The sequence below is a fragment of the Mastomys coucha genome, unplaced genomic scaffold (genome assembly GCF_008632895.1).
Source record: "Mastomys coucha isolate ucsf_1 unplaced genomic scaffold, UCSF_Mcou_1 pScaffold15, whole genome shotgun sequence".
Lineage (NCBI taxonomy): Eukaryota > Metazoa > Chordata > Mammalia > Rodentia > Muridae > Mastomys > Mastomys coucha.
The window spans coordinates 88019207-88039522 of NW_022196897.1; the positions used below are offsets into that span (position 1 = coordinate 88019207).

Sequence of the window (20316 nt, forward strand, 5' to 3'; positions counted from 1 at the left end):
TTTTGAATAGCTTTGGGATTAGCTTTTCAGAAGATTGAGTCTGGAATGGACCTACTGTATGTCTAGAGTTTATGATATCTTGACTTTTGTATAGAACTGTAATAGATAATGTTCCCCTATGATGGTCTAGATAGTATTTTTATTTGTTGAGATCTGACTATCTCTCATGACTTCTCAAATCTGCTACTATTGTGAATTTGGCTGAAGAATCAAATACAGTATACCAGTAGGTGGGCATGGTTGTGGGCAAGGAAACTTTGTTGTTGTTGTCTTTTAATACTGTTTTGCTCTGTTACTCAGGCTATTCTTAAATGTACACTCTTTCTGCATCAGCCTCCCTGGGTACTGGGGTTACAGGTGTGCTCCCCCATGCCCACCAATGAGACTTCATTTATAGCAACAGGGAATAGACTTCATTTGGCTCATTGAGTCCCAATTTGCCAAGATCAGATAAAGAAAACAATTTATTTACATTATTCATATGAATTTTGCTATAAAATCAACTGAAAATGTTTATCACAAATCATCTTTCAAAATAGGGTGCATCTTAACACTACATTTAACACGGAACTTGAAGAACTCCTCTGCTAGGGACTTCCAAACCTTAGTGCTGCCTTTCGAAGAAGTTTATGGGACCAGGGAATCAGGAAGTGGGCTGCTTCTGGCTCTTGCTTCTGCTTTAGCCAGGAACTTGCTTTTTATCCATAGTTTGCATTTTTGGATGGCAGACCTAATGAGAGCTTGAACAAGAGGACTTGGGGGTAAGAAAAAGTGAAAATCATTCATTTAGTTCACTTGGTGGAAGGTCATTTGTCTTTTCTAGTATTCTGCATTCAGGAAGAATTTATTACAGAGTTTGTCACAGAACAAATCCATAACTGGTCACAGAGCATGTAAACCCATACATCGTCTAACCGAAGGGGAAGGGGACAGAGGTGAAGTGATGCAGGATAGTCTGAGTCTTCTACAGAAGTAGCAGGAGGATGAGTGGAGTCATAGAGAGGCAGCAGATTGGGTGTTGTGGACTTTACACCAGACTCAGGTCAGCCTTAGTTTCTCAGTGGTAAGACTGGAAAATTGGGATGGTAGCATCCTATCCCACAGGATTGAATGGCATGGATGGATTAAATTATGCAAATGTTCTAGATTAAGAACTATTAACATCCTTCTTCCTTTTGCTCTTTCATTTTGTGACTTTTGTGTCCCTTGATAAATGTGACTAAAACACACTTCTCCCATATTTCTTGAACTCATTATCTGTGCCTCAATCTTTTTCTTCTTTTTTCAGGATGTGGCCAGGTTCTTCGAGCTTCAAAGGGTCAGATCTTGTTGGAGAGCTATCCCTTAAATGCTCACTGTGAATGGACCATTCATGCCAGACCTGGGTTTATCATCCAGCTGAGGTAAGGGGCTGGGCCCAGATAGAAGGCAAGTGAGCCTTTAAGGACACTGGTGGGATGGAGAGTCCAGTGGCCAGGGATGAAACACCAACACCATCCTCCTTTCCAGCCTAGTTTTGCCTCCTAGAATCACTTCTCCTTTTCTTTCCCAGGGGCGTGGATGATTCCATCACTCATAAGATTTCTGATGATGTGTTCTTCTCCAACTATTGCTGGGGGAGGGTGGACAAGGTTAAAACCTCTGGTTCTGTGAGTTACGAGTTTTTAGTATTTTCCAAGTGAACCAATTCATGCCATCTAGCTTCTTAGACAGCTTCTTGCCCTTCCAGAGGAGCAACATGGTACCAAAAACTGAAAGAGGGAAGCAAATTAGATCCCTTCCTAAATCCTTTCTAGAACCTGATACTTAGTATCTGGTGTCCCCACAACCCGAGGACCTGAGCTTGGGAACAAGGCTCAGTGATTGGGTTTTTCCTGCTCCAAGGAGTCAGTGAGAACCTGTAGGCTTCCTGCTTAATAGGCTCTGAACTGGATCTGTGCGGATGAGAAAGCAGATGCTAAATGCTACAAGTTAATATTTCAGTAGTTCAGGGACCAAGACAAATGGTTATTTCAGAGCCCCTGAGAGTGTCTCCAAGACTTAGGGCACAAAAATAAACCTCTCCTAAAATAAAATGTAAGATCTAGAAATGTGTCAGCTATTCAGGAGTCTCCAAGAAGCACAGAATCATGGGATCTCTTTCCACTTACTTAAATATGGGTCCCCTAGGCAGGGACAGCTGAAACAATGGCAACATTTGGAAGCATATGCAGAATGTTTCTCCCAAAGCTCATCCCCAGGACTCCATTTACATCACCTACCAGAGCCACACTGCTATGCAAGTCTGTCATCCTGCCTGTAAAATAATCTCAAGGCTACCCACAAACCTTTGTGCTCATTGTCACAATTTTACAGCAAGCATCATCAATTCTCCCAGTGATGGGTCCTGGATCCTGCCTAGTCTTCCTGCTTCTACTTTGACCAACGCTACCATTTCCTTCCATTTAGAGTGGCTACCATGATCTTTATTCATCAGAAATCTAGCCATCACCCCCTCGTTGAAATCTGTTGGTGCCCAACTACTAGACTTACAAGAGCTGGAGCACCCTGAATGCAGGATAAAACTCTGGCTCCCATGATTGCCCTCAGTGCTCACTGTTCCTCCCTTCACTCACAGCCTTGCAGTAGTCTTGACTCTCTTTCAGGTCCACAAACATGCCACACTCATTCCCACCACCAGGACTTTCTCCACTTAGATTCTTCTCCCTAGACCACTCTTGTTCATGACCATCAGGAGTCTGACTCCATTGCTCTGGCATCAGGCTCTCAAAAGGCCTTGAGAGTAGACATTTTTTTCTCTGTCTGAATTAATTTCTACTCTTATCTGGTTTATTCTGCACCTGTGACATGTCTCTTTATTGACTGTTTTCTATATTGAGTACCTCTGTGAAGCCATCTCTGACCTTGAACTCACCCCCAGGATTAGACCTGGGTCTACCTGCTCCTTCTGTCATCATTTCCTCATGCAGGTTTGGCATGTTGAGCCTGGAGTTTGACTACATGTGCCAATATGACTATGTGGAGGTCCGAGATGGGGATAACAGTGACAGTCCTATTATCAAGCGTTTCTGTGGCAACGAGAGGCCAGCTCCCATCAGGAGTACTGGCTCTTCACTCCATGTCCTTTTCCATTCTGATGGCTCCAAGAACTTCGATGGCTTCCATGCTGTCTTTGAGGAGATCACAGGTAAAGAGCACAGAGACAAATTTAGTCGTGGATGACTTGCTTTATAAAAGCACCTTTCTATGTCTCTTTGTTTATCTTTATTCAAAGTCAGGATACCCAGTGCTCAGAAGCAGCCTAGGCAGTGAGGAGAAAAGAGGAATGATAAGGACTTTTTTTCCCCTTCAGCAAAGCTCATCCAAAAGTAGAAGGAGGAATTAAGCCTCCTTCATACAGAGGAGGTGGCTAGAGCCCAGAAGGGGGCTGTGTTATATACTAAGATCCCCACAGGTATGAAGGTGAAGCCTAGGACTTTAATTAAGGCTTTGGACTCAAGCATTCATGTAAAGAAACTGCTCATGGAACCTTTGTGACCCAAGCTTCATGGCTTTGGAAAGATTTTTCTGCCTTTGTGAGTCTCATTTTTTCTAAGAAATAATAAAAGAAAAAAAAAGATAAGCTAATCTGTAAAGAAATTCTAGGAGAAAAAGCTTGCACAATTTAAATACTCAATAACTGCCTAAACCAGGAGTCTGAAAACAGTATCAAAAGTTGTAAAGAGCAGCCCATCCTCCAGTGATAACTCCCTTTTGTATTCAGGCAATCCTAATTAAACTCAGTGGCTCACAAAAATAAACAAAGCCAGACATGAAAGTAGAGGGGTTTAGTAAAACTAGGAAGGGGCAGGAAAAGCTGAAAGAGGTAAAAATAATCAAAATGCATTATATCCTTGTGTGGAATTGCCAAAAAGTAAGGATTTAAAATATTAATTTGGGACTGGAGAGATGGTTCAGTAGTTAAGAGCACTGACTGCTCTTCTAGAGGTCTTGAGTTCAATTCCCAGCAACTACATGGTAGCTTAAAATGGTCCGTAATGGGATCCGATTCGATGCCTTCTTTTGGTATGTCTAAAGATAGCGACCGTATACTCACATACATTAAAATAAATAAATCTTAAAAAAATAAAAATTAGTTATTTTATGTGTATGGGTGTTTGTTCTGCCTGCCTATGTGTAATATTCATGCCTGGTGCTCACAGAGGCCAAAAGAGGGCATCAGATCTCCTGGGGGTAGAGTTACAGACAGTTGTGAACTGCCATGTGGATGCTAGAAACTGAATCTGGGTCCTCTGGAAGAGCAGCCAGTTCTCTGAACCTCTAAGTCATCTCTCCAGGCCCAGAAAAAAAAATTAAGTCTTAAACTGCAGTACTAAAAGTCATTTACTGATTGCTGCAAGGGCAACTTCAATTATGTCCTCTCTGCTCTTATCTGGTCCTGTCTGGAGTTAGAATTTGAGTTTCTGGACAAAACACTGTATTCTAAGGAATAACTTCAGCTCTTCTTATTGTGAGTCTGGATTGCTCATGTTTCCATGACAAACTTCTGCTTTAAGGACAGTTTTCAAAGCAACTGAGCAAGAGTGGTGAGAGTACAGAGAATTGGCAGTCTGGTTACCCAGAAGGCCTTGAGGGGGAGATCTAATGTGAAGGTCTCAGGGAAAAAGGAGGTGAGAGGTTAGGGCTAGGGTTCCTTCAGCCATGCCCTTCCACCAAGACCAGCATCCTGGCTGCCCAGGCTTCCTTCTTCAAAGATGATTCTCACAACAGCCCTGCCCAGTTGTACCTGATTGTCTGAATGTCTGCTTCCTTCCCATGCTATGTCCCATGGTGCTGTGCGGGAAAGATGCTTTACTGCTGGAGTGGAGGATAGCAAGCCTGTGACTAGGCTGTCATTCTATAATGGCATCCTCAGAATAGACTGAGGAGACACAGTAGGAAGCATCTGTGGATATTTGGAACAAGTAGCCGGAGTTCTCAGTCAAGGTAGCCCATGTGGAAAGTGGCAGCTCATTAGCTTATGGCCATGTGACTGAAGAGGCATCCTCCACTTCTGAGGAGCACTGGCAAGCAGCAGACAGTCCCACCTCTTGTCCCTCAAGCTCTCCCAACTGCCAGCTTATCCCTCAGTTTCTCCCTCTGACTAAGGTCTCATGTCCCAAACCCACACTTCAAAATCTACCCTGCAGGCCCAGTATCACATTCTCTCTCCTCGCTACCTTTTTCCTTCCCCGTGGAGCTGTTTCCTTGTTTTTTTTGTTTTTTGTTGTCTTTTGTTGACTGCCCTGCAGCTCTTTGGTCCATATTAAACTAACTACATTATGCTGCAGGTTAAAGTCATTGTCTACTTTCCTTTCTATAGCCTTGATCTTGCAAATAGGAAGTCCTGTGTATCTCTGAATTTCTACAGGGCTCTCACTACTATTTCATTGAACCGAGTCAAGGGATTCAATTCTTCTACAAGCATAAATGAATTAGGAATGGCAGCTAACACACTAATGTTTCTCATTGGCTTTTGAAAAAAAAAAATGTCCCTAAGATGCTCAGTAAACTACAGGTTCTGAGCTTCATTAAGATTTGAAAAGACTGAATATTATGTGTGTTCTTAGAACTTTGTGTGCACACTAGGCCACCGAACTAAGAAGCTGTGTAATAAACAAATTGGAGCCACCGGGCAGTGGTGGCACACGCCTTTAATCCCAGCACTTGGGAGGCAGAGGCAGGCAGATTTCTGAGTTCGAGGCCAGCCTGGTCTACAGAGTGAGTTCCAGGACAGCCAGGACTACACAGAGACAAGAAAGACACAAAGACAAGAAACCCTTTCTCGGAAAAAAAACAAAAAACAAAACAAACAAACAAAAAACCCCAAAACCAAAAACCAAAAAACAAACAAACAAACAAAAAAACAAATTGGAGCCATTACCTATTGCTTCTTGAGAAGTCTAAAGGAAGTCCCATTTGGTTCTGGCTTAGTGACCATTGAGTTAATTAGGATCTCTTCCTGGAACATTGGTGAGGGGTTCCTTACAGGAGCACCTGCCACCTTGGGTGATAGTTGCCAAAGACTACATCACTGGAGCCTTTGCAATTTTCAGGCAGTTACACCACTGAAGATTTTCTTTTTCTCCAGCATTGCTTGTTGGTTGTATAACCTGGAGGAGGGACCTACTGGGTCCCTGTAGGAGATCTTTCACGATGCTGCTTTCACTGGTGCAATGGGGTATGCCAGACCTGCCAAGAAGTATCGGCATCATTTGGCATTTAATAGCTACATGTTTTCTGTACTCTAAAATCACAGCAGCATGAATTCAGTAAAGGGAACAAAATCATTGTAAGAATTCGGCAAAAACATGTTGGTTCAAATTGCAGGCTTGGGGAGGTGGATTCACTATTGGTGGTGACACTGATGGACACCTTTCTATTTCAGCGTGTTCCTCATCCCCTTGTTTCCATGATGGCACATGCCTCCTTGACACAACTGGGTCTTTCAAGTGTGCCTGCCTGGCTGGCTACACTGGGCAGCGCTGTGAAAACCGTGAGTAAGCTTGCTGGTAGGATTTAAGGTCTAAGTAATATACAAAGGGATTTGGGGGCTCACGGCACTGCGGTTTTTTTTTTTTTTTTTTTTGGTGTCTTCAGTGCTCTGTTTGAGATGGTACATCATATGGGCAGCTGGGTTGTGTGTGTGTGTGTATGTGTTTGAGTGCATGTGCACGTGTGGCTATGGAGGACAGAGTTTGATGTTGGGTATTTCCCTCTATCCCTCTCCTTATTTTTCTCCACTGAATCTGGGACTCATTGATTGGCTAGTCAGACAAGGCAGCAAGACCATCTTTCTGTTTGCTTCTTACAGTGCTGGCACTGCAGATGTGTACTGTCATGATGACTTTTAAATAAATGGATGCTAAGAATGTAAGTTCAGGTCCTCATCCCTGTACAGCAAGCAGTTCACTCACTGAGCCATCCCCCCAGTTCCCTAAGCCACATTCTTTTCCCCCTCCCTCTCTTTTCTTCTCTCTCTTCATATGCCTCTTTCTTGGTTTGGATGCTAGGGACTGAACCCAGGATTTCGTGCATGCAAACTACATGTCTTTCCACTGAGGTACAATTTTAGTCCTTGTGTCATGTCTTTGCTCACCCATTCAATCACTAGATCTTTGGCTTTTGTGGCCAGTCAAAAGCAGAGTAATAGCAATTACCTGAGGTCTTCCAAATAATGGAAACCAGGGAAAATCAACTCCAAAGAGTGATGCACACCAAAAATAAGGGGGTAGGAGGCAAACATAATTCCCTCTTGATAATAGATTTGAGGTTTTACCAGAGGAGAGAGGAACTTGAACCTGCTGAGTTCACGAATGCATCTATCAGGGCGTGCCCTTTCCTTGGGAAGTATCATACCCATGGCACCACAACTCCCCAGCCCTGCTGTGTGGTGCTGAGGACCACGCCATTGGTAAAGAAGAATGTCACTATCAGGACCAGAAACCATTTGTTATGTATGGTGTCTGGTAACAAGATGTGTATAATGTGTGTTCTAACAGAAATTTGAGACCTAAAATTAGTGACACTGTTTACAGCTATCACCCTGCAGTGAAAAAACATGCAGAATGAGAGGTGCAGAGCAAGAATGGAGGTTTGAGAACAAGCAGAGGAGGAGGATGTCCCAGGCAAGGCTCCTCAGATGGTATCCAGAGATGAGAGATGTGCAAATAAGGCTATAAGGACAAGCTCCCCAGAGATGCTGTTCTGACTTGGGAGAACTAGCTCAGAAATGGAAAGGAGTCAAGCAAAAAGCAATTTCTAGAGAAATCTGAAGCCCGGTGTGCTTGATGGCGGTGAAATAGGAAATGCCAGGCCAGGGCACTGGGCTCTTCTAGCCACATAGCAATTAGTCAGTAGCCAAGGCTGCCCTAGGGAAGGAGGCAAATATGACTTGACTCTGACATGCTGTCTCAGCTTTACTGTCAACTTGACAAAGCCTAGAACCTCCTGAGAAGGGAGTCTCAGTTGAAGGATTACCCAGATCAGATAACCCTATGGGCATGTCCATGGGGGATTGTTTCCATTGTTAATCCATGTAGCAGGGCCCAGCCTTCTATGCTTGGCATCAGTCTCTGGGCTGGTGTTCCTGGGCTACCTGGGAAAGCTAGCTAAGCATGAGCCTCAAATGAGCCAGCAGGTAGCCTTCTCCCATGGTTTCTGATGTGCTTCCTTGGCTGGAAGTGAGTTCCCTGCATGGAGGTAATGCTGTGTGGAACAACAAACCACTCTGCTTTCAGGCTCCTGACTTGAGTTCCTGTCTTGACTTTTCTCAGTGATGCACTGTGACCTGAAAAGTGCAAGAGAGATAACTGTTTTCCTCCCTAAGTTATTTTCGGTTAGAGTGTTTTATCCCAGCAACAGAAAGGAAACCAGAACATATTCCTAGCTTCCTGAGCAGCTGCACAGTTCAGTTCCAGGAACCCAGGATCAGTCTCCTGCAATCATACAGGCCACAGAATTCAGTGGAGGAACATTAGAGCTGGAGGAGGGGCTTCAAGGGTAGAGAACCAACAGTGCCTGCTCTAGTCATTCCTAACCAGCGCATGCATGGCCTGTCCTGTGCTGTCTGGAAAGTTGATGTGTTTTTTAGGTAAATGATTACTGGCATTCCTTCCAAACAGTACAGGTGGGAAATGCAATTTCAGCAGTGGGTCTCTGAGCATGCCATTGTGTCCTGCTAAAAACCCTGCTTTGGCACAGCTGGCCTGAATGTCTTAGAAAATGATGGTGGGACTCATGGACCCTCCTACATGTGAGGCTTCTGTGTTATATACAGCAGATGAGAGGCGTGGGGCTCCTTCCTTGTCTCAAGAATTTGTTTATACAGTCTAGATTCTCCACAACAGCCAACTCTGAGATTCAGAAGGAGAAATGAAGAAAAGGAAGGCTATGTTTCTCAATGACTAGCTAGACTTTTGAGGTAACACTAGGAAAAAGAAAAACATGACCACATAAGCCAGAAGCCTTTTAAAAACTGTTTCAAATCAGGAGAGAAAAGTAAATTGTTCCAGAAGTTATGACTAAAGTATGCATGGGTAGCTTGTGAGTCAAAACTGGATTTTTCAGTAAAGTTATTTTATCAAAAGAAAAACAAGAATCATGAAAAAAAAAAGATTGTAGCATAAGTCACATGGATTGCAGCTTGATTCATAAATGGTTTCAAATCACTTTAAATACTAGGCAAGGCTGGGATGTAGCTCTGCGATGGAACATCTGCCTAGTTGTGCAAGTTTGGGGATGGATCCCTAGCACTGCAAACAACAAAGCCACAAGTAAATAAAAGCAAGCAGGCAAACCACCACCACTCAGGGAGATGGTCAAGAGATTTAATTCTCCATTTCCAGTGTTTAAAATACAGTTCGGAAACTGTAACCCCCACCCCTCTCCCACAATTCTGGAGTTACAGCTGGGTGAAGAGATGAGTGCAGACATCTAATCTGTTCCTTGCTAATATCAGTATGGGAAGTTAAATTTTTGTTTCCAGTAAGATCCAGGTCTGTTTTTCTCGATAGGAAGTTCAGGGTGAATTCTAACTCAGTTGGGGAGACATCACAAAAAATCCAGCCAGGGTAGCTTACCTTCTTGTTTCTGCACAGATCTTAGACACTGTTTATGGTAGTCTGTGCATGAGGAGAACTAGATCCATGGGGGTGACACTTCTGTTGTCCCTCCGAGGATATCAATGGGCTGGAACCACCTCCCTAGAGGGAATTCTTTCAAAATTAACAAGAAATTCAAGCAAATATTTGGAGAATCTCCAAACTTCAAAATACCCAAATTGGACCAGAAACTTGTTTTTAAAAGCAACTTCAAGGATCCCCAAAGACAGCATGCACAAGAGTCTTGTCATTTGTGGATGTGTCTTTACATCTGGTCCTTGGCAAATTCAGAGCCAGCAGGCAGAATCACATATTTCTCCCGTAGTTTGTGTTATCACAGATGCAGGTCTTACCATGCAGTGTGATGAGAGTCTAAGCGATTGATAACCTCTGGTAAACACTCAGCTCTTTCCTCTAAATGAGGTTCATCTATACCGCCATTCCAAACACAGTCCTTGACATTAGTCATTCTCCTCATCTTTTATGTCTATGAATGGGAATAAGAATACATTTTTTGCTTAACACCAGAAGAAGCATGGATGTAAAAAAGTCAAATGGGGGCTTGAGAGGTTGCTCCATGGGTAAAGTGTTTGCTACCCTGGTACAAGGATCTCAGTTCAAATCCCCAGAACTCACGTAAAGCCAGATGCATTAGTGTGTACTTCTGTAATCTCTGTGCTCCTTGAGGGGACATCAGAGGTAGAGACAGAAGAATTCTTGGAATTCTTGCTGGGCCTGGTCTATACAGTCTGCATATGTGGTGGTAATGGTGTTGGTGGTGGTGTTGGTAGTGGTGGTTGGGGGATGGGGAAAATCCTGCTTCAAAGATGGAAGGCAAGAACCATTACTGGATTTTGTCCTTTGTTTTCTACACATGCCCATGACCTGTGCATATACATTGTTATACACAAATATATACACACATACATACATATATAATACATCAGACACATCTATTTTTAAGTAGTTCAACAGTATCAGAAATATAAAATAAAAATAAAACATTTTTCCTCAGCCATCTCTGTTTTCAGAGGAACCACTATGAACAATGCTATATCTTTCTCAGAATTTGTCTAAGATATGCAAAGGTAAGTTGGTTATCTAAATCATACTTTAAACCAGTAATTCTCAACTGGGGTGAAGTTGCCCTCCATCTTCACACAGAGATGGCATTTGGCAACATTGGAAGAAGGGAGCTTGGATGCCAACTGGGTGATGATGCATCCTGTGGGCAGAGTGGTGCTGCTGAGCACCCTCCAAGGCCCAGGAAACACGCTGCTGCTGTTATGCAGCTCCAATGTCAACAGCAACAAGGTGGGAAGACCCTCTTTTAAACAAACATAGACTACAGCACACATATGAACTTTCAGTGTGCTGTCAGTGTCCATGTCCTAGGCATTTCCCCAGACAAAATGCTTGCTGATTATTCTATGGTGAATATGAAAACATGCATTCATTTAGTTCCTGAGATGGAGTCAATATTATTCTACATATTGTGTTATTATGAAAAGGTCTGTAACCCATATCCTTACATTATTTTGTTGTTCGTATGGGATCTGAATTCCCAGATGGTGTACTGTTTGTTCAGAGAGCATACATAATTATATTTGTTGAGAAACATTGCCAAAAGGGCACTAGAAGATTTGCTTTTAGCCAATCTGATATCATCTAGGGTTGTAGGAATGGGCTCATTTTTTCTGCTGATTAAAGGATTAAATGGCAGCAAAACTTTGAAAGTCAAGCAAAGCCAATATTTATTCAAAGAGGACAATTTTATTAGAGTTTAAAAGAAAAAAATTCCAGATCAGTCAAGCTGTAACTCTCAGCAGCTGTCCAGAATAGGAGGAGGGGGGAGGAAGAGAAAGAGAGAGAGAGAGAGAGAGAGAGAGAGAGAGAGAGAGAGAGAGAGAGAGAGAGAGAGAGAGGAATGAAAAGAAAGGAAAAGAGAAGAATAAAAAAGGAAAGAAGCTAAGCCATTTGAGTTAAGCCAGTATGGAGGGCAGCCATGTGGCAGCAGACACATGGTACAGAGTGGAGTTAGAGGAAGAATGAAGCCCTGAGTGTTAGGGCATTGAAGAAAAGGTTAGGCTTTGTGAGTGATTCAGAAAAGCAGGCAGACTGTGTACTCTTTAACAGAGTATGCTAGGGGGCAGGAATTCTGGGAAGGAAAAATATAGACACTCATTAAAGGGGCAATTGTTCTGTCTCTTTCTTTAGCATGGTTGAAAGTAAGTTGGCCTCTAGGAGAAGGACTGCCTTCCAGAAAGATGGTCCTTAGCCAGGTGATTGACCAATCCATCAGGATTAATTCTTTTATACTCGGGGTAGCTTGGAATGTTGGGACTCCACCAACCAGATGTTTCATTGCCTTGGCCATAGTAACTAGTTTTCCCTTAATGGACCTTTACTACTGTTGTGTCAAGTCTATAGGATGATCCCTAGTACAACCACCACTCTTCAAAATAAGAACGGGGACCTGTATTTGTCAGATTGGAAATGGATTCCTACTCAAAGGAACCCATCCATCTGAGGAGAGAGTTTCTGACTAGATTCATGAGGTTTGACTTCATTCCAGGGGTCAGAAGGATGCCAAAGCCCCTGACAGAACAGCCTGTAGATGTTACCTCCCAGCCTCACCTTCCCTAAATCTTTCCCCAAGATGGCAATCTTTCCCCTACTCTCCAGTGACCTTCTCAGAAACTTAACTAGGGGGAACGGCCCCTCCTTAGCCCTCAGGCCCAGCTAGCCTCCTGCCAACCCTCAGCGACCTCCAGGATCCCTGGGCCACCGTGTGAGAAACCGAGGCCCTTTCTTTCTTCTGAGGGTTCCTGTTGCATTGTATAGAGCCCAAGGACAAAGCAAGTCTTCTAGTAAATGGTCCGAATGTTGTTTTGAAAGAGTGGAGAGTGAGAGATTCATTGCCTGCTCCAATTTCCATGTTGCCTTTGTTCCTCTGGCCCAGTTGACAGAGCTGAGCTCTCCCCCTGCATCCTAATGAAGTCCCATGAAATGGGCTAAATCTTCAGTCACAATGTTCACACTGCAAGCTCTGACGCTCCTTGGAACAAAACGAATCGGTCCTTCCCAATTAAAGTAAAACAGTGAATCTGGACTCATTGGGGATTTTGGAGTCTCAGAAGGTTTCCCACTGGTCTGTCCCAAGGACCAGGGAGAAAGAGCAGGATGAGAGAGGCCCACTTTATTCCTGAGCTTCAAAGCAGCGGCCAGAGTTTCTCATCAGAATGAGCCATTGGGAACTTTGGGAGGGTCCATGGAAACAAGAATGCTGACGTAAAGAGAATGTAGGAGACCCCTAATGGGCAGCCACCATGTCTCCCATCCTAGATGGGCAACTGGGCAGCAGTCATGTCTCCCATCCTAGATGGGCAACTGACCCGCAACCATGACTCACATCCTAGATAGGTAAATGAATGTGGTGGGATTGATATAAGCTATCCAGAGACCAGGTAGGTGGGGCAACTTAAGAAATGAATCAGCACTTTTTTTTTCAATTCCAAAGACTTTTCTTATCCTGAACATATGGGAAGTAGGCACATCTTTGTCTGATGGTAGATGGGACGCACCAGAGTGAAGGTCTAAGGTGAATGACTTTGGATAGACTGTGAGTCTGCATTTCCCAGCCTTGAATGAGTGATTTAACATGTATGAGCCTCCATTTTCCCAGTTAGAAATTCTAGAAAAATAATGCTAGGTTATTGTGGGGATGAAGCTTAGTGACTCATGTAAGACAGATTTGAGTATTTGGAGCAATTTTTTTCAAATTATGATTATTAACACCTCCTTTTTTAATTAGATATTTTCTTTATTTACATTTCAAATGTTATCCCCTTTCTTGGTTTCTCCTCTGAAAAAAAACCCTATTCCCTCTCCCCTCTCCCTGCTCACTAACCAACCCACCCTCTCCTGCTTCCTGGCCCTGGCATTCCCCAACACTGGGGCATAGAACCTTTACAGGACCAAAGGCCTCTCCTCGATTGATGACCAACTAGGCCATCCTCTGCTTCATATGCAGCTGGAGCCATGAGTCCCACCATGTGTACTCTTTGTTAACACCCCTTTTAACTAAAATGCCATTTAAAATTTATTATAAAGTTATAGTGAATAAATCACTAAAATAATTCACATTATTTATAATGACAAGTAACGACAGTAATGTAAATGATGCATTAGGATAGAATCTTTCCAAGATTTGGTCCATGAAAGAAAGAAGGACTGTATTTTAGACCTTTCCTTTTCTCATTTTATAGTAATCTAATATCATTTTATTTTTAAATCACATATTCTTCTTGCCTATACATCTAAAAGAGTTTTTAATTTTTTTTTATTAAAAATAGATTCTTCTTTCATAATATATCCTGATCACAGTTTGCTCTCCCTCTTCTCCTCCCTCTCACATATAAATAATGGACTACCACATGGTATTTCTATACATGCATAGAAAGATCACTGATCATTCATTGATTATAACTAGCTGCTCTGCAACTCCTTTCTCCCTCTCTCTGTCTCGTGTTTCATGCAGGGTTTAGTTCTGGAGCATGCATGTGATGGGGGAGAGTGTTTTGTTAGTCAGAGGTCAGCAAACAGTGTTCTACCAAATCCTGGGGAAACAAGTGATGGCATAGAAATTACTCAGTAGCTGAACCGCTCCCACAAATATGGGGTGGAGCAGACCATGTGGGAAGGGCCATCTCTTGCAGTACTGCTCGGGCTCTGTGTCCGTCTGCTTGTTCCTTGTCCTGACCCTTTTGGCCTTTGTTTGGGGCAGATGAGGTCACTGAGGCAGGACTTAATGCAGGAGCAGATTTTATGTAGGTCCTGGGTTAAGAGGTAATCCATTAGAGCTGGGATGGGCTGAGTGCCCACAAAGAGCAGGGGGCACCAAAGAATTAACCTGAAGTGGAGACAAATATTCCTGCAGCCACAACCCCAAATGAACTCCAGCCCTAGACATAGGCCACAAAACTCCTGTCTTTCTTAAGACCTGCCTTTAAGAACATTCTTTGCCAGATCCCCACCAACTTCAGAAGATAAAAGCATCATCGTTGTAAATTTCCAAAGCATTCTTGTTGGAATCCATGTACTAAAACAACAGTTTTTCTTGAGATAGGGTCTCATTATGTCACCCAGGCTGACCTCAAACTTGCAATCCTCCTGCCTCAACCTCCAAGTTCTGAGATTCCAGGCATGCACCACTGTACCTAACTCTTCTAATCTCTCTCTCTCTCTCTCTCTCTCTCTCTCTCTCTCTCTCTCTCTCTCTCTCCCCTCTCTCTCTCTCTCTCTCTCTCTTTGTGTGTGTGTGTATGTGTGTTCATGTGGTATATATGTGGGTGCACATATGAATATGCCTGCAGAGTCCAGAAGTCAACATCTGGTGTCTTTCCCAGTCCCTCTCCATTTTATCTTTTTGAGACAGGGTCTGTCATGGAAACAGCTCACTGCTTGGATAGATTGACTAGCCAGTGAACTTTTGGGGATCTGCCTGTCTCCACCCACTAAGTACTGAGTTTACAGAGTGCATTACCATATTCAGATGGTAAGTGGGTGCTGAGGATCCAAACTTAGGTCTGCATGTCTTTGTGGCAGGCACTTTAACTGGCTCAGATTGAGATAGCTCCCTAACTCCCCAGGACCCCAGTTTTCCTATACATTTTAAAATTCCATTTTAAAAAAAAACAACATAGATTTCACTCTATAACCCAGGCTGGCCTTAGAACTCACTCTATATCTCAGACTGATGTCTAACTCCCAGAAGTCCTGCCTTGGGCTTCCAAGTACCAGGATTATAGAGGTAAGCAGTTCTATACTCAGCTTGTCTATTCTTAATATAGCACAGCCTCTCGGCTTCATGTCGTTTTAGTCATTCAATTTTATCAACATTACAGCACAATGGATACTTGGATCATCGTTACTTTACAGATTAGAAATATTTTTTGGATACCTATTAAACTAGATACTGGGGAAAATAGAGGTATATGATGTGTATTGTCTCCTCCTTTTGACAAAGCCATAAAACACTCTTAACCTTAGCACTTCCCTACTACAGAGGAAAGGGTCACGTGTGGTAGACTTCCCAGCAAGGTTTCATTAACAAGAACGTTGTTAATGGGGATGAAGACTAATCAATGAGAGTCTTACTAGGTAGCCTAGGCTGGCCTTGAACTCAAGATCTTCTTGCTTCAGATTCCCCAGTACTAATATATGTCAGACACTAGATAGAGTCTTCAAGGACTGAATGTACTTGGCACCTCAGGACCCTTTTGCCAAGTAACTCTCATCACACACAAGGCTAAGCAGCAGAATTGTCCAGGGATGTTCATAGTAAAATTTCTTATATTTTGAAACGTTGTCTCTGCTAACCACTGGGAGATATCTTACCCAGTAGTTTAGAGTTTCTCTGTCTCTGTCTCTGCCTCTCTGCCTCTCTGCCTCTCTGCCTCTCTGTCTCTCTGTCTCTCTGTCTCTCTGTCTCTGTCTCTGTCTCTGTCTCTCTCTGTCTCTGTCTCTGTCTCTCTCTCTCTCTCTGTATGTATGTGTGTGTATGTATGTATGTGTCTATTTGTGCCTCTGTGTGTGTGTCTGTGCACATACATGTCCAGATGTGCATGTGGAGGCCAGAGGTCAACTTTAGGTTTCTTTCCCAGGTGCTATCTTGTTGTTCAGACAGTGTCTCTCATTGACTTTGCCAGTTTGCCAGGGGTTACTAATTGGAAAACCCCAGGGTTCTTTAAATCCCTTCTTCCCCATTGCTATAATTACAAGCATGTGCCACATACCTTTTCTATGTGCATTCTGGGGCTCAAACTCAGGTCCTCACACTTGCATAGCAAACATCTTATTTACTGAGCTATCCTCTCAGTTCTATGTCCATCTTGATCATGACTCAAAAAAAAAAAATCCCTAAACTTTGGGGAAAGCTAAAAAAAGACTATTACTGCCAAGCAGATAGAGCAACAGATCTATTGAGCTTCTCAGATCATGTAAGTGGCCCACTTACTCTGTCACAGGATGACTTGGGACAGGAAATTAAACAACTAAGACTTTCTGAAATTTGTCAATGTTGACTGTCTCTTGGACATGGGCAGTTTTAAATAGGCCATCCAGGCACCGGAAAGTGCTGTTTGAAAGACACAGTGTCCCAGAGGCCCAAGACAATGCTGATTAAGATCAAATAGCCAATTAAGCCTCAGTCTTCAAATTGCTGCCGAATGAATAAATAGCAGTGTGTGCCATCCAAGCATAACTTCACATGGATAGCACCTCATTCACAACCACAGAGGGCTGGAAAACATGGGCAAAGCAGAATCCTATTGGCTGGAAAGGGATTAAAAAGAGACTTTGGTGAAGCCTTCTTTATTAGCTGGTGTCATTATTAAAGGTTAGTGATGACCTTTGAGAGAGCACAACACATGTGCTTTAGTCCAGAAGCCCCAAATTCAACCATGAACCCAGCAAGAAAAGGTGTGGAAGAGAAAAGAGGCCATCACCCACTTGTCTCTGAGCATTGGTTTTGTGTTAAGTCGGGTTTCAGAATTCACCAAGCCTCAGTGAGAACGTTAATGCCTTTTCTAAACAGAGCCCAGACTGTCACAAGCTGTTTCCTTGCTTTTGGTGAGATTGGGTAGATATGAAGAGGATGCTAAGAATTGAAACTAATACCCTCTGTCCCAGCTCCCATCACAGGGAGAGCACAGGATGATGACTTCTATTGACATGGGGCCTGAGGCCTTTGTTACAATGCTCAGGAACTTTTGGGGAGAATGAATACCGACTATAACTTTTCCTCAGTGGATAATCTGGCTGTCGCAAATATTTCATGACTAAGATTTGCCAAAAGACAAATATACTTCTTCATGCATTATACTATGATTCACAATAGACCATTTGTGAAATCAAGAAGAATATACAGAATAATAATTAATTTAAAATAATAAGTAGAATACAAACAATAAAAATTAGAAGAAGATGGTGAGGAGATTAGCCAAAAGTCACCACAAGTTTATCTAGAGGTGTAAACATTTATTGTATTCTGACTTTTACTTTCTGCTCTATATATGTACCTGCTCTCCTATGTATGTGTATGTATACATGCATGTGTTTTACATATAAACATACACTATTTCTCTCTATCTAACACACACACACACACACACACTCATGATTATATAAATGACTGTGCAACTGAGGAGCCCCACCATCTGCTCTCTGCAGAGACCCAGAAAGTTGGATGATGAAGTCTGAAGGACAGAGAGCCAATGATGCAGCCATGTGAGCGATATAAAGCAAAAGGCCAGAGGGCCAGGGCTTCTCAAGCCTCTTGGAGTTCATAAAGGACAGCCTAGTCCCTAGATGCTGGACAGGAAACTACAGCATTTGCCTCCTGCTGTGTTGGGTTTTGGTCTTTCTCTGGCTCCATTTCTCTTTTCTACAGAAATGTTTAGTCTATGACAATATTAGAAGTATAGAACCTTTTGATTGCACAGTGGCTCATATGTCTAAGAGGTTGCATTAAGTTTCAGAAAATACTTTAATATTTTGAACAGTAGTAAGATTGTAAATATTATTGGGACTTAAGAAGTGAAATGAATTTATTTTCTATTATGAGATTGCCAAGAACCTTTTTGGGGACAGGAGTGACATTGTTTGGTTTAAAAATGATATTTGAGGTCGGGTGGCGGCGGCACACACCTTTAATCTCAGCACTTGGGAGGCAGAGGCATGCCGATTTCTGAGTTCGAGGCCAGCCTGGTCTACAGAGTGAGTTCCAGGACAGCCAGGGATATACAGAAAAACCCTGTCTCAAAAAACAAACAAACAAACAAAAAAAAAATAAAAAAGATATTTGAGTGTCAGTTGATATGGATAGATTACGATGGTTAATAAGTTAGATCATCTGGTGTGAAGGGGAGAGGAATTCCTGAAGCCCCACTTAGCAGAGGTATTATTGGCAATTGGTGGCTGCTGAGGGAGGCAGAATCATTTGTTTCTTCAAGGATGCAGCTTAGAGAATCTACCCATGCCCTGGAGATGATCTTACAGCCATACACCTAGTGGCACTTCTAAGTGACATGGAGTGTTTAAAAAGAAAACACATGAAGTTGGGAAGAAAAAGAAACCTGTGCGATGGAGAAGAGATTGTAGGGAGAGAGAAGGGATGGATTTCATCAAAACACACTATGTGTATGTGTGTGTGTGTGTGTGTGTGTGTTAATGTTTTAATAAAAAATTTTAAATTATTTTTTTTTTAAAAAAAGAAAGCAAATGGGACCCCCTGGTACATACTTCTGATAGCCCAGAAGATTAGCATAGTTGGGTGTTTACCTAGGACTAGCTGGTAGTAGATTATACAATAGACTAGAATAGGAACCATTCACACCTAGCTGCTAAGATCCAGCTGACTCTACATGGGGCTGACTTTGTTGTGGCCCCTGCTGCCTGGCTCCTGCAAATTACCTTGACTGGTGTATTATCTAACTTCCTTTTGTCTTCTGTATTGACTATAAAAGTCTGATGCTTACTTTGAGAAATTACACTCAGATTCAGCACTAAAAAAAAAAAGTTAGATCATCATCTGCTTGTGTTTCTAAACTATTGGATAAGCTTTTAATTAATGTTAAGTAGTATGTATTTTAGGGTCTTATTATTTGAAGGGTACTCAAAATATGAAACATCTTATTGTTGATTTAAAAGACCTATTAGACTTGAGATTTTTCTTGAATGAGTATATATATACATATGTGCACAGACACACAGATAAATGATAGGTAGATAGACAGACAGACAGACAGACAGACAGACAGACAGACATACTCTTAAGGTCATGGGAATAAGTAGAGGCCACAGCAATACTTGTGGAGAGAGGCAAAATATTGTCTCTCAAGAGACTTGATATCTTCTTAAAGATTATCCAAAATACCACTTATTACTTTCCAGACAGTGTGGTAGATAGATGCTCCCATCATAGGGAAGCATTTCTGAGCCTCTTCTCAATGTCTCATCTTTACACTTGTGGACTTGTGCCTGACACATTGGTCACACTGCACTGCCTACGGCACATGCAGTCATCATTACACTTAGCCAGGGCAGTCACTGCCCAGTACCTTAGAGATGGCACCAATGTGATAAAACTGGGAATTCTAATTACAAGTCCCCAGTACTCATCCTGGGCAGCACATCTAACTTCGAATCTGGGTCCATTTCACTTGGTCTTCTATCTGTATATTCAGAAGCTTTCTTTCAGATCACACAGCTGGCTAAGTGGTATCAAGGCAGTTCCAGCAATTTTCCCTAATGGAGTGCACCTGTGTTGTTCCCAGACTGCAGTGAACTTCTGTTGTTGGCTAGTGTTTGCTAAGGTCCTTTACACCCTATTCAGATGCACCTAGAGCTCCCATGGTTACTTTACTTATTCCTCAGTTAGTATGCACACCCTCACTTGTTGTATCTTCTTTTTCTCTGTCAGAATGAGCTGAGTCAGTTAGCTTAAAGAAGTTAAACTGAGTTTCTCACAGTGACAGCTCTTAAACAGCTAATTGAACTACTAAGATGTTTATTTTGATAGGACTGGGGGTTGAATGTGGGATCTCATATGTGCTAGGGAAACACTCTGTTTCTAGGCCTTATGGCCGGACCACTTTTCACTTTTTATTTTGAG

General features: G+C 42.5%; 1 protein-coding gene across 2 annotated transcripts in view; it reads left to right on the plus strand.

Annotated features, from left to right (window-relative positions):
• Positions 1-20316, plus strand: part of Pamr1 (peptidase domain containing associated with muscle regeneration 1) — a 97061-nt gene that overhangs the window by 61212 nt on the left and 15533 nt on the right. For both annotated transcript variants that reach the window (XM_031371158.1, XM_031371159.1), the window contains exons 4-6: positions 1289-1403; positions 2970-3187; positions 6428-6535. In XM_031371158.1, coding sequence (XP_031227018.1) covers positions 1289-1403; positions 2970-3187; positions 6428-6535 — 441 coding nt within the window. The remainder of the gene's footprint in view (positions 1-1288; positions 1404-2969; positions 3188-6427; positions 6536-20316) is intronic.